This window comes from Strongylocentrotus purpuratus, unplaced genomic scaffold (genome assembly GCF_000002235.5).
Source record: "Strongylocentrotus purpuratus isolate Spur 01 unplaced genomic scaffold, Spur_5.0 spur5_scaffold_3, whole genome shotgun sequence".
Classification (NCBI taxonomy): domain Eukaryota; kingdom Metazoa; phylum Echinodermata; class Echinoidea; order Camarodonta; family Strongylocentrotidae; genus Strongylocentrotus; species Strongylocentrotus purpuratus.
In genome coordinates, this window is record NW_022145609.1 from 26,148,674 (window position 1) to 26,164,509 (window position 15,836).

Genomic DNA, 15,836 nt, shown 5'->3' on the forward strand with positions numbered 1-15,836 from the left:
TTGTAACTCACACACGGCCTAACAGTACCAAAGTTAGTGTATTCAAATCCTCGTAACTTATTCAACCAAAACCTCGTAACTCATTCAGAGTTGAAAGTAAGAACTCGTATCTCAATTTGAATAACAACTAAAAACTTGTATCTCAATGTAGATTAAAGCAAAAACCTCGTAACTCACTTTCAAATATAAAAACAATTATTTTACTGTATTTCAACAATGACATTAAAAATTGTATAAATATTCCAGTTTTAAAAAGAAAGGACGGTGTCACAGCACTAAATTTGTTGAGACAGGAAAGTTTTTTCGCTCTTCTGAAAATTCATAATTTTTGAGATACAAGGTTTTGTCACCCCACCGACGTTATGTAGATTTGTGTTTTGGTGTTGTAAGCAAGAACGGCATTAACATTATAAAAGTATATAAGTTAGAGTTGTCCTGGCTCGTAGCAGAGGATATAATCACAGACAAAGTCATATTAAACCTTTCAAACTCTGTATTTAGATTTATGTAGATTTGTGTTTTGTTGTTGTAAGCAAGAACGGCATTAACATTACGAAATGTATATGAGGTAATGCTGTTCTGGCTCTTAGCAGAGGTTTTAATCATGAACAGGGTCTTATCATCTCTTTCAATCCACACATACCTGTATATGCATGGTGTATCAGTTGAGAGCCAGGAGGGTGCTAATGTTATGCTCTCAGCAGATAGTTCAATCATAGAAAAGGTCTTATGAACCCTTTCAAAACTAGACTCAAAGATGGTGTGTCCTTTCTCTATGCATCAATTTAAAAAGTTGTATTTAAACACAGTGGTAAGGCACATGAGAGATAATGTTTAAGAACTCCCCTCAAGGAATGGGATATGAAAACTGACTTTTAAAACAGAGTTTTATGAAATAATGCATGCATTTAGATTTTTATTTAAGTTGTCCTGAAATGGTCGCTTAAAAAAAAAATCATAATAAAGTCATCCACATTCATAACAAATTTACTAACATGTTCAGATAACTTCAGTTCTGTCACCCAGCATCATCTATACTCTTGTATTAAAAAAAGAAGCTTTAAATCAACTGAATGTTTCATTTCTACTTTAAGACTATTTTATTATATCTTTTGTCTTTTTTTTTATGTTATCACTTAGATCTACCTGAGTGTAATGTGGCATGATGGGACGCTGGGCGTGGCTTACTACAGCTCAGAGACAGCTGAGATCTATATCATGAATGATACCATGGAAACAAACAACTATTCACTGCTGAAAAAAGGTGTGTACATACAAACTTCAGTTTGTTTTTGAAGGGCTATTTAAACTAGACAAAGCTTTTGTATCTAGGCATAGAGCCCTTCAACAGAAACTGGTTTCTCCTTGAATTATGTGTTGTAGTTATCCCTAAGGTAACATCTATTTTTTGTTTACTGGATATAATAATCATGGCCATAATATAAGTTTTCTCCTTTTAAAATAAGGTGATCATGTTGATTTCGTTTTCAGACATTTTCTAGTACCTATCCTTATTTCAGGAGGATGAGTACCTTACCACTTTTTGAAATCAACAATGTAAAATTCTACTTACGTTTGATTTTTCTTTTTATCAGTTTTCTGAAATGCTATGAAGATACCATGTAAAGAAAATGACATTAGTGATTTTAATATTCCTTTTGCTGTCCCGCAAATTTCAAATGATACGCTTTTTTGCTAAGAGAGCAAGCTTCATGAATTCAGGAATCTAGGCAAAATAGATATCTTGCAAATGTTTGTGTGATGCTCTTTTTTTTTACAAGGTATAAACATGTTGAATTAGGCAAACACACCTGGGTGTAATTCAATTAGCTTGTCCCTTTGTCTCGAGGAAAAGCCTCCATTATGTCTTCTTCCTCTCCTCAAACACAAGCTGCTGTGATGAGGATGTCCTCTCAGAATGTCTTGAGGCTTCTTCGAATCTTAAAGAGAAGGTTAGGTTCTGCTAAAAGATGAAAAATAGTTTGTATCCTTTCTAATTCTATTTTCATAAGTTTGGGAGAGTAACATCTAGTGAAAAAATGTTGCCTGAAAAGGATTGTTCTTCAAATACCCTCATATTAAATATTTGATGAGAAATAGCAGACAAGTTTGGATCAAACTTTCATGCCATATTTGTGTGTAGTCCCATATACCCATATCTATGTGCAGTGTATGTGATTCTCAGCAGGATTGATTCAATTTCTTTTCATTGTGACCATTCCAAAACCTCACAATCTTCATCAATTCCTATGTACAACAAAACCAAACTTTTCCAATTGCTTCTAGACAGTTTCTTACACGATGTAATCACTTAACCAATACTCATCTTTAAAGATAAAGACCAGTTCTGGTCATGCGATTGCATTGTGAAAGAAACGGTGTGGAATCAATCACTAAAGGTTGAGAGGGGGCGTTTCCAAAACTGGTCTTTACCTTTAACCTCAAGCCTTCATGGTCTGTTGGAGTATGTTGTGTAAATACATAAATGATGTTTATGTGGGAACAGTGTAATTAAGGGTTATTGATTGGACATCCAGTCTCATGATTTCATTTTTGTGAAGAACCAAACACCAGACAGAGGCGAAAGGAATGTGGTATGAGAAGTAGAGGTGCAAGGGCTTTAATAGAGATGGGAAAAGAAAGAAAAGGAGAGGATAGGGGAGTGAGGAGTAAAAAGTTATGAATTCCAAAGAAATAAAGGAGCAAGAGGGAAAATAGGCAGAAAGATGAAATTGTAAAGAAATGTAGGTTATATATTTCATCTGTTCATTTAAAAATATTTATAATGGATATAGAAGATCAGAATGTTACTGTTTTCCATCTTGGTCCTGATGTTAAAAAACGTGAAAGTATTAACATTTATGAAATGGTAAAAAGAGTTACAGTCAATACAATAACAAGGAAAAAGAGCAAAATAATATATGAAGACAATGTATGATGAATAAAATAAATCAAGAATGTAAATTATTAACATAAATTGGGATCAAAACATTATTTCTATGGATAAAAATGCACACAAATTCTACACTCATACATGTGCATGTAAAAGTCTATATGCCCAAACAAGCCAATTGATACGGTACATGCCAAAGGACAATTTGCGGCTTTGTTATGGAGGCATTGTGGCATTCAGTCTTAATTAAAACTACCCCTTTTTGTCAGCTAAAAAGAGCATGAGCCAGGAATTCAACAATTACAGGACAAACATAAGAGGGGGAAAAGAACCTTTAAAGAGTGCAGATGACACCTATTATTCCGTCTTCTTGTTACATGCTAATTGGAAAGGGGGAAACGTATTGACAGTTTGATCCTGTATGGGGTAAAAAGGTATTTCCTGCGTTTTGGAGATTAAGTGTCCTGATAGTGAAACCATTTGTTTGGTGAGAGTTTGTTAAAATCTGTACTTTACAAAGTGTCAGTGTTTTATTTTTGTATGTCTCCATACACCAAAGGTGGTGCAGGGGGCATTATGTTTTCAGGTTGTCCTTCCGTCTGTCCATACGTTCGCAAACTGTCATACTTGGTGACAGTGTGTATCACCATATGAATACGATTAAATTGTATTTTAGAGTAAGTAGTTCAAAGTTCAAAGGTCATTGAGGTCAATATAAGAAATTACAGGTATAAGACTCGTTATAGAAATGTCTCAAGAACCAAATTTTGAACCTTAAAAAAAACACCTCTGAAATATTGTGTATTAAACAAGGTGTGGTTAGTTTGTGAAGTAGTGGCAACCAACTAAAAAACTAAGCAGGATTTTAACTCTGTCCCTCAGCTAAATAGTAAGTTAATCTTTTATTAATACAAAAATACCAAAGGAAACCAGTCTGTAAAGAGCTATTAACTCTGTGTAAGAATAAAGAGCTACATGTATATGCTCTCTGGCTCTTAAAGACCTTAAGACTTTAAGACCTTTCTCCTCTCGTCAATTACATCTCATCTCGTCGATTACATCTCATCAATTTCATGTCATTCCTCCTACCACCAAGGAAGAACCTTCCAGTGCAAGCATTGCGCAACATCCAGATGATATCATTCCTATTCCCAGCACAAGATGTAATAGTAAGATGAGACTATATGTTAAGAGCCAGAAGAGCGTTAACTCAGCAAATGAAATAATGGTATCTTACACAGTAGGCCTGTCTTCACTATATCAAGATTGTCATATATCCAGCTATTTGAACCATCCCGATCGTAAACTATCCAGCCAATTTGCGTTCTCATCAGACCGAAGTAGCAATTAGCGGGATATTTGATCGGGATTGTCATCCCAAGATATCTTGGGATAGTTTGCAAAATATCTCGAGCTAATTCCTCGAGGTCGAGTCTCAAGTTTCAAGGTCGAATCTCGAGTTGATGAAGACGCGATTTGTAACTTCGGGATTATTTCCCAAATCAGAAATAGCGGCCTATTTGGCAATTTCGAGACAATGAAAACGCGCCTAGTGTATCTTAGCTCTCAGCATATGTGATATAGATACACCCTGCTATAGAATATCTTGGAAGTATTGAGGATGGTCCATATGTCACGTTGTTAATTGATTTGTCAATTACACCCGTAGAACGTTATCCTCTTTGAAGTTTTGCCCGCTGCCGTCTCAGAACCGATCAATTCGTCTCCCAGGAATTCCTTCCCTAATAATGCACAGCTCCGTCTCCCAGTGGAGGTTTGTTCACACATTCTGTCATTGATACCACTACTTCTTTTCATTTGAACACTGTGGAAGGGTCTGTTCACACATCCTATCAGTGATACCACTACTCATTTTCATTTGAACACTGTGGAAGGGTGTGTTCACACATCCTATCATTGATACTAATACTTCTTTTCATTTGAGCTCTGTGGAAGGGTGTGTTCACACATCCTATCATTGATACCAATACTTCTTTTCATTTGAACACTGAGGAAGGGTGTGTTCACACATCCTATCATTGATATCAGTACCTCTTTTTATTTGAACTCTGTGGAAGGGTGTGTTTACACATCTTATCATTGATACCACTTCTTCTTTTCATTTGAAGACTGCAGGGCTGCCAACCTTTGGAAAGAGTTTGGAGTGAGACAATGCGAGGGAGCGGAGCGACCAAGCCCGAGGGCGCGAAGCGCCCGAGGGGGGGATGGTGTGGAAGGGGGGTGTCCCCCCTTCCAGGGTAGGGAGCTTTTACAATTTTGCAATTGAAATGGTGCAATCTGGTGCATACTTTAACCCTGATTCCACAAATACATAAGGCAGGATTCAAATAGGTTAATTGATTTCACGAAGTACACTGACCTTGAAAAAATACAAACTTCCACATTTGTAAGTGCATTATTCCAAATCAACTTTCTTTATAAGCTTAGCAGTTGAACCTCAACCTATGATTATCTGTAACAAAATGGACAAATCCTCACTCAACAGGAACATGCATACTGAAAATAATAAATAGATATATAATATATAAAAATAATATAAAAATTAATAAATAGATATATAATGAATATATAACAAATACTAAAAATAAATAAATCATACTGCACAATTTTCATTCTTCAAAATAAGTATACCTCTCATCCAGTTAATCTTGAGATAAGGCTGGACTGCTGCTTCCCAAGATGATACTAGAACAAGTGATCATTATGATGTCTGTCCATACTGGGTGTCATTCATTCTTAAAAATAAGTATACCTCTCATCCAGTTAATCTTGAGATAATTTGCATTTCAGGATGACCTTACTCTCTGCTGGTAGCTCAAACTTAAAGCAAGGCTGGGCTGCAGCTTCCCAAGATGATACTAGAACAAGTGATCATTATGATGTCTGTCCATACTGGGTGTCAATTAGCAAAGCCATTTACTTTTTCCTCTCATCCAGTTAGTCTAGTGGGATTTGTTGTAACTGGAGGTTGCGCTCCGCGATGCCCTCAGTACCTCTGCTGGTGGTTCAAACCTGCAACGGGGCTCCGATGCTGCCATCTTGATTGTCATGATGGAGCTGAGCGTTCCATTTAAGTGGAGGGCATTCCTGGTGTCTGTCTTGTTTAGACCGATGGACGAAAAAACCCTCTCAGCATCAGCATTGCTGTGGGGAAGACAGAGCACCAGCTGAGCCACCTTAGCGAGCCTCAAGAACCTCGGCTGCCCAGTTACCTCGTTCTTCAGCGAAAAAAGGTGGACCCAGAGCTTGTCAATTCTAAGAAATTCAGCTTCTGCATCTGTAGAAGTAAACTCCTTCCACTGCCTGGAAGACACCTCATCCATCATCTGATAGTCCGTAAACTCTTCTTGCACCTTGTCCTGATCTTGTGGACTATTAAACGGCAGTAGATGCTGGAACCTAAAATAAAAAAGAAATGAAATGCAAAAAATCTCAGATCTGAAGTAACAATATCACCTCAAGATTCAAATCATAGACTGATTTGATTCAAAATTAAAGACTAAGACAGGCATCTCTGCATTTTTTATATGGCAATATTGACATACCTGTCAATGAAGAAGAGCACATCATCAATTGACGCTTCCATCTTCTGGTGCCAGTCAACGAAGGTAGCATGTTGTAGGACCGGCTCATCAAGGGGGAGACGTGAGAGGGCGTATGAAACTGCCTCACAGAAGAAGCTCCTTACACCACCAAGGAACTTTTTAACCTGCGTTTCACTGTTGTCGCCACCTTCCAACAGTCGGTTTAATGTCCCGCGAGTAGTAAACCCAATAGTGAGCTTGCTGTCTGCATTGACAATAAGTAAGCAATGAACTTTTATTTAGCACTATTTGCAATTGAATAATTCCACGCACATTATACAAAATATTTATTTTGTGTTACAATGATCATTTAATTTCAATGTATCTCAGTTAGAATTGCAATGGTCCTTCATTGTGATGAAATAACAGTCATGTTGAGTTTAGAAGGTTAGCCATTTATGTGCATGTTTGTAAGTGTACATCATGACAGAAAACAAGGTACATACCAGGCAGCTGGTTCTCCTCTGCTTTGTACTGGATGTCTGACACTCTGATGTCCTTGATTTTCTCAGGTTTCATGAACTTGCTCATAAGCTTCCGGATGTACAAATGCATCTGTGGATTATAATACAAAATTAATCTCAATATATACAACAACAATAATAATAATAATAATATAGTACTTATATTAGCGCATTATATTCATGATCTCTATGCGCTTTACAAATGAATTATTTATTACATAAAAAATTGAACGAATAATACAATATTATTCTACATTATACTAAATATTATGCTACATTATACTATACATTAAATCTATATTGCATTGCATTCTACTTAATATCACGTGAAATTAGATTACATTACATATCATTACATGATGTCTTACTATTGAATTAAACTACATTACGCTACAACAATCATATGAAAAAAGATAAGTCTCGATAGATGTTTTGAAATAATGTGTACTTATAAATCTTTGACTGCCTTCTAAGTTTTTATATGTATTCATGTGAACAAAATTGAGAAAGTTTTAATTTATTGTTTATTTTCAGATAAATTGCAGCCTACACACCTGTTTGTGCAAAAGATGTACGGAGAAGCATTGCCGTTGGAGCAGAAGGTTGAAATCGGTGAATGTTGGCAAAGTTGCCTGGTAAAACATAAGGTGAAGCTCCGTCATTGGGTTGGAGAATAGTTCTTGTAGCCGCTTGAAGCGAGCCTGGCTGTCATCTGCCAAAAGATAACAAATAGTGTTATGGCTGTATGAAATCACTTTAAAGAAGAAAAATAAAAAATAATACATGTAGCATTAATATTATAAAGGTGGATTATTATTATTTTCATTCGACCTTAAAAATATGTACATACAAAGTAAAAGATATAAAATAGAGGAAGATAAGTCAGAGTGGTATGTGGGTCAGGATTCACAAAAGGGAAGTTCTTCCCTGTTGCCCGTAGGCATGTAAACCCTCAATAAATTATGATTGATAGTGTTGAACGTTAATACATGTATATATATATATATATATATTTCATCTGTACCAACATATAGAAGAAAAATATACATGTATGATGGTTGATAAATTTTAATGTACTCACTGTTCGATTTGAAGTAGCTTGCCAGTGAAGTGTAGAGTTTCAAGGTCCGATTAACTGCCTTTTCAAGACTCAGCCATCTTGTTTGAACATAGTTTACAACCGCCATGTACTGGGTGTCGCAAAACTGGCAAAATTCTGGTGGAGAAAATAGGAGATTCAAAATTACTAGGATTTTGCTTGTTGATAATATGTTGTTTTGATACGTACCTTGCTCTTATATTAACTTATTGTTTCAAGAGTGTTTATATTTTATAGATATTGTATTTTTATCTTGTTTTGTATCTTTAAATTTCTTTTACTTGATTGTGGAAAATAAAATGAACTGAACTAAAAATATAGTGTTGGAGAATTCTGTCTCTAGCTTACCCTCAAGTCCAGCCTTCCTCTTCATGCTTCCCTTGAACCAATAGGCCAGATCTACTGCCATATCTTCCACTTCAAATTTTGTCACCTGCAACATAGCAATGAGTAGAAATTAATTCATATTCATCTAATGACTCATGTGTGTTCAATCTTAATCATTGTCACATGATACATTCATTCCATTGCAATAAAATCTAAAGTTGTTTAATTTGTTGGCAAATGTTTATTACTGTAACTTATAAAAGAGCAAACAAAATTGAATGAAACTATTGTATTATAGATATAATTTAGATGATATGTTTACACATGCCACACACCTTTTATATGAAGTCAAATAAAAAACAAATAATTACCTTTGCATAGGCATTTCCAGCCGCATGTGCGTTGTTATGGACCATGTGAGCTGGACAGCCATGGACGTAAACATCGGGGTTAACGTGCAGCACTCTGGATTTAATGGAATTCCTCACTCCCATGTTGACACTCGCATTGTCAAGAGACAGGGCAATACAATTACGCCAAGGAATCTCCTCCTTTGAGAACACCTCGTCCATCTTACTGAAAATGGTTTGTGCTGTCGCAGCAGCTGAGCCACTTGTTGTGCACATGTCCAGAAATCGGTACACTACTCCTTGATTAATGTCAAAAAGCTTGACAGTCAAAGGGTTCATCTTTTCCAAGCCTGAAATGAGACAAAAGAAAAGTTTTATTAGTTGTATGAGTTTCAGGATTGAATAATAATCTACTATACTTGTAAATTTTCTTTTGAGTATGGCTGTCGGTGGATTTGCTTTCAGGAAAAATATCTATTTGAATCGTATTTTACAACAATCACTTATTTGGTCGTTGAAAGTATATCAAAATATGTCTTTTTAACGTGAGAATAATAATTGTCGATGTCAATGTTTTTTTTGATTTTTTAAATATTAAATGAAGGCTTTCATTTTGATTCTATGGTGTTTTATATCACTTCAAATCTTAAATTTATATAATGTGTAAGGTTACCAGTGTCATTTGAACCATCTGTCGACAGGGAGAACGGCTGCTCTCGTAGCTGCTTCACCAGCTGCTGATGGAAATATGGAGCCAGTGCCCCGTTAACAATGCACGTAGTCTTGGTACGCGCCGATCGGTATCCTGCGGCCGTGGGGGAGTCTGGAAAGCACTCTTTAATAAGTGGGCTCAAGTGATCCGAGAAGGCCAGCGGTACGTTGTGCTCCACCAATGACATGGCCATTTTGATTTCTGCTCTGCGGATCTGGAAAGATAGATATATATATATAAATATATATATATTAGACACTATCAGTGCAATGAGATAAAACTTCTTCAAAGTGCATAACATTTTGGGAAACTGCAATCAACCACTTATCACTTATCACAATAAACCACTTTTATTTCATTTATATTTCTGCATATTTATTTTATAAGGCATCAAACCATTTAAAACCAATTGAGTGTGGAAAAATTTGTGCTCTCCATTTGATGGACCCCCCCCCCCCCCCCCCCCCCACTGACAAGACTCAAAATTTCTCGGGATTATTAGGATTAATTTATGTCCATGAACAATAATTGATGCAAGAATGAATAAAAATATCATCAATCATATATTATTTGATACTTGCCTTGGTCTCTGCGCTCGACATTTCCTTGATGCTATGTGTGAAAAGAGCTATACTTCGGGTAGTTTTCTGAAGAGTCTCCCTATCTTTGTGCCCCTTACTGCTGATGTGGCGCTTGATGTCACTTAGGCCTTGATGCCTACAGGAACCCTCCTGATTGCAGACATTGCATCTGAAATAACCTGCCGTGGCCCCCATCGTTATAAATGGCCATATAATCGTCCACTCACGTTTGAATGACGATTTGTAGGTGGCCGCACCTTTCCGTTTGGACCCGGTCACCTTGGCCTTCTTGACAGGAACGACCGCCTGAGGCTGAACGTTGATGCCATCATCACCAGAGTCGCTGTCAGTATCTATGTCCATCGGCATCTGCATCATCTCTTCTAGATTCGGGTCTCGCTTACTTGTGACATCCAATGATCTACGTGAAATAAAGTATTCCAGGTATCAGGTATTGTTTAGTCCTTTTTTATTGTCAATTAGTCGTGTTACTTGCTCCCCCCCCCCCCGCCCCAACTAAAATCTCCCCTCCAGCCCCCCCCCCCCCATCTACTATGATCTAGTCTAAGCCGACCTTGATTTAATAAATCAACAAGTTTTTAACCTGCTGAAGGGCCAAGAGAAGGCTATGCTGACCCCTGACTCTAACTCATCATATAAAAGAGAAAACGTAAAGGGTCGAGTTTGAGGGCACTTAATAAAAAATTTAGAAGACCAGTGGGGCAGTGGCAGTGGCGTAATGGGCCAAACAAAAATTGAGGGGCAAAACATGGTGTACTGTATGTGGCAAAATTTCTTTAAAATCCCGAGCGAGCGAGCAAAATTTTTGATCTTTTCAAAATGAAAATTTAATTTTGGGTTAGTCTAGATCTAAGATAGAGTCTAGATCTAAGACTAATCTAACAAAAAGTTAGATGTTGGTATAAAATTCAGAAAATGACTTCTTAATTCTTAATTATCTCACCCTTTTTCCTTTCCTTTTCTTTCTTTTCCCCCCTTTTTTTCCTTTTTTTTTTTTTATTGGTTTTGGAACTTTTTTGTTGTTTTTTGTGTGGAATGACCCCCAGCCTCCCATCTGTGAAGAAGACCTAACAAATTACGGTCTACCACAAAATTTTCTACTTGTGGGACTAAGCAGACACTTTGTACTAGATCCCATCATATTGACTGTAAAACTTAAAAAGCACTAATTAAATTGTCAATTATGCACTAAAATTGAGTTTAAGATACCAATTTACGAAATTATAGGCTCTTGAATACGCCCCAACGTCAACACAGATAAATAAAATACTTTAACATCTAACGCAGATCGTAAGACAAGAGTTTAAACTCACCTGTACCGGCTGAAGCCTGACGACTTTATCCGATCGCAAACACTGTGAGCCACCCGGGCCGGCCGGGCGCGCTGCGATATGTACAGCGATGACAGGCGCCACTCGCTTGTTTTAGTGTCGCGCACAAAAACCCCGCGTCATAGTAAAGTGACGACGTCACTCCTCGCACACGCAGGATAAGCCAATCGCAATTCACTATCTTGTCTTTGCGCGGCAAACCGAAACCAATTTGCATTAATGGTTTAGCTTTGCGCACGTGTGGTTAAAAAAATGTTGAAACTTTCGGCAGGGATATTGAATATCCGATATAATAGACATTTTTTTTTTTTAGTTTCTATTTTCGGGGTTCAGCGTGAGAGATCCTATGATCAGCGTGAGAGCTTGAGAATGGGTTGAATTGCGTGAGACTCACGCAGATTGCGTGAGAGTTGGCAGCCCTGAGACTGTAGAAGGGTGTGTTCTCACATCTTGTCATTGATACCACTACTTCTTTTCATTTGAACTCTGTGGAAGGGCGTGTTCATGTGTGCTGTCCTAAAGGCTCAGCATCTATAACCGGCCGTGTGAAAACAACCCACCCCATTTTCTTTTAAAGTTTCAGGTTTTATCAGAGAGAACAATCAGATGCTTGCAATTATCCTAAGAACGATTGTCAAAACTAAATTAATTCTTTTATATTTTGTACATATTTTCATATGTCAATTATTTCCCCTACCAAACATTTTCTTTCAAATGACCTTGAAAATTGTATTCCTACACCAAAGATTACTGGTATTCTAATAATTTTAGTCAGAAATCTGTAATCAAAATATGTTATTTTCTTGGATTTTCAGTTAATTTACACCAAGGTTTCTATTTAATTAATATGCTACTCCCCCAAATCTTGTTTGTGTCTTTAATTTTTTGATTTATGTGAAGTTGTTAAATCCCAGTTCAAATGAGTAAGATAAAGAAATTAATGCAATCGCATCTACACTGACGTACATCAAAGAATAACACACGTGAATGTCGCAATCGACAAATTATTTACTAGTAACACCAGAACTTGTGACATGCATCCTTTTAACTTCATACTTCCTTTTATATACTCCATTACTTTTAACCACCCCACTTCACAGCTTCCTTTTAGAAGTGGGAAGTAATTCATCATTGCTTCAAACTCCAAATATGGAAACATTTATTGTCAATTAAACCATTTATTGTTCCCTTCCACATCGTAATGGAAATCATTTATTCTTTAATGTCAAACGTTAAGGATTAGGTGAATTGCTGTTTGGTCCAAAGCGAGTTCGTCTACTACCCGATTAGTATATTCTCATATGGTCTACAGTCTACACCCAGCTCGTCTACTATCCACATGATCTAAAAATTATTTTGTCTGCTTATCATTTGGTCTATCAACCATTTAGACTAACATCCATTCAGTCTACCGGTAATTTTCATTTGGTCTAATCTCCAATAAGTCTACTACTAATTCGGTCTATTGTCCATTTAGTCTAATAACCATTTAGTCTAATTCCCAGTTTGTCTATTGCCCATTTCATCCACCATCCACAAGGTCTAATAATCATTTGATTATAATTATTTATGATTAAGTGATTATTAGACCATGTGATGTAAATCATATTGAAACAGACAAATTGGGTAGTATACAAACTTGTTGTAGACCAAATGGCAAGAAACCAACAATTACACATTACCCATCCTTTATGAGTAGTTCATCTTTAATTCAGGTAATAGCTTCCATTAGTTTGTGCAGGAAAATAATAATCGAGCAATTTTTTTGATATTCTATAACTCTGTTAATTTATTGTACCGGTAAATGAAGCGACATGCAATGTTTGGTTTTTATAATAGTTCTTATTTCAAGTAAATTGTACAACTGTTTATCCAGGTATTTACTCAATTTTTATTCTCATCCAGTAGTCAATGGGTTGTCTGACAAAACATTTATTGAAAATTCTTAATCTTAATATTTTTTTGCTGAATCTCCAAATCTAACAAGTGCAAATAGGGAAATCTACCTATATTTAGGAAGACTCCTTTGAAAATAAAACATATAACCTTCACAAAACTCACATATTTACCCATGAATGTTAAATATTTGGACCATTTACTGAGCCGTCATTATAATATGTGATATCACTGGTGTAGGCCTACATAGCCACATTGATGTTTGATCACTAAAAACCAATTTACTATGTTAGATACATCAAGTACCTCAAGTACTTCCATGCCTCGTGCAAGGTTGAAACTTTCTTTTAAAGAGAAGGTTGAGTTCTGGGAAGAGGTGAAAAATAATTTGTGAATATTACTCATTCTTATTATGCAAGTATGGAAGAACATCAGTTAAGACATGTTCCCTGAAAAGCATGGCTCTTCAAATGCCTTCATATTCTAAATATGCATGTAACATCGTAAAAATCGGGGGCCGGCTTTTTACGCCACGTGTTCATGTAGTCCCATATACATCTTTCTGTGCAAGTGTTTGTAATTTTACCAAGACTTGGCCAAATTTCTTATCATTTTGATGATTCCAGAACCTTGCAATACACACAAATTCTTATATGCTAGATGATCAATCATTTCTGGTTGGTTCCACACCGTTTCTTTCCCAATGCAATCGCATGACCAGAACTCAACTTCATCTTTAAATGGTAATTATTCATGATTGATTTTGTCATGTGGAAATTGAAGTGTTTGCAAAGAAAATGAAACAACGGAAAAGAGCTATTGAAATCAATGAAATTGTAACTTTCTCACATGTGTGGAAAACCATGTGATGTGATGTAATGAAATGAAATGAACTTCAATCATTATCTTATAAGATTGCTTACAAATTTCTTAAATTATATCCTTTGTTCTATAATTACTCTTTGAATTGAGGACCTACTCTTATTAAAGTACTTCAAAAACATTGAGCGGAAAAGGAAAGAACAGAAAGAAAAGAAGAAAAAAGCCTAAGAAAAGTAGAACGGAAAAAAGAAATGAACCTGCCCACCCATAAAAATCAAAACATGTTTTTTTCCTAGTCCTGCAAGTCTTGAATAATCATGTGATGAAATGAAGTGGTTAATCCAGAGGATGTTCAGACTTGTTAAGTGTGCGCCTATCCCACCTCCCGCCCACAGTCTTCTATTGAAATATATAATGTTTAATCCCTTTTTATTTGATTAAAGTAGTTCAACCTCATTATATAAATTTACTGTAAAATCTAATATGAAAACTCTCCTTCAAGTATAGAATAAATAACATCAAAAATGTCTGAATAGTAGATCAGCTAAGACACTCCCAAGGTACTTAAATACTCATCAAGACATCTAAACTTTCATTCGTATTGAATTTCATTCTTATTGAATTTCATTCTTATGCTCCTTCCACTTCCTTGTACTAATATTCGCTTTGAATGTACTGGCTATTGTTTCCAAACACTTAGGTGAAGGAGATAAATGAAAAGAGAATACTGCTTGTCTTCATGTTTTACATTGTCAAATAAGGAAATAAATCCTAATAGAGTGTTAATTAAGTATGAAAGCATTGAAATATGAGCAAATTGTTAATTCATGAATATCCATTTTAACCATTTTAGCAAGATAGAAAATTCTAGAATGAATACAAAAATTACTGTAAATCTCTGTGTATAAGGCGCACCTGTGTATAAGGCGCACCCCTATTTTGGGGAGGGGGGGGGGGAAAAAAAATGTTTTTTTTTGTTTTGTTGTTGTTGTTTTGTTGCCGAAAACCCACGCAGGGAAGGACCTTCATTTAACATCGAGGTGCAGTTAAAGGCGCTGATTTGTGCTTGTAAACTTGTCACAAATAATAGTAACAATGTCGTTTTTAGAAGAATGTGTAAGATCATTAATGTAAATTAAAAACAATAGAGTACCTAGGTCCTAGGATAGAACCTTGTGGTACACCATTTGTTATATAAAAAAGTTGAGGAATTATTATTATAAACTACATATTGAGATCTATTAGAAAGATTACTTTGTAGCGGCTCTTACATTCGCCCTACTTACATTCGCCCTACTTTCGCCGTACATTCATGTCTCCAGTATTTTTCCATCGCGGTACTTATTTATATTCATTATTCGGAACACGTGTGTTTTTCCTTCCAATCGCGCATCGTGGTTCCGCACTGTTCACCCCGCGTATTTTCAACTCCACGAGGTTTTTCTCCACTCCCGCTTTCACCTTGGTCGAGTCAAGACGTCTCCGCAATTTCCTCTCCAGGCTCTATTCTTCTGTGCCTGTCATCTATTTTACGGCACGTCAACTCTTTTTCTGCCGTGTTCATCGGGCTGCAGTCTCCCAGTGGAACGCTATAGTCAGGACCGACATGGCGCCTGACTCTCCGCTGGGAGCTGCCAGTTTCTTCGTTCCGGTAGCTTTTTCCACTCACGAGCTCATCATTTCACCGCAGCTCATCTAAACATTTCTTCATCAAAGTCCGGCGCATCAAACGAGC

The 15,836-nt window shown here is 36.4% G+C and overlaps 1 protein-coding gene across 1 annotated transcript in view; it reads left to right on the forward strand.

The window, feature by feature from the left end:
• Positions 1 to 1,138: 1,138 nt before the first annotated feature.
• Positions 1,139 to 15,836, forward strand: part of LOC586390 (mutS protein homolog 5-like) — a 90,324-nt gene continuing 75,626 nt past the window's right edge. Inside the window, exon 1 of the mRNA XM_030996261.1 lies at positions 1,139 to 1,264. Within this exon, the coding sequence (XP_030852121.1) occupies positions 1,156 to 1,264 (109 nt within the window). The 5' untranslated portion in view covers positions 1,139 to 1,155. The remainder of the gene's footprint in view (positions 1,265 to 15,836) is intronic.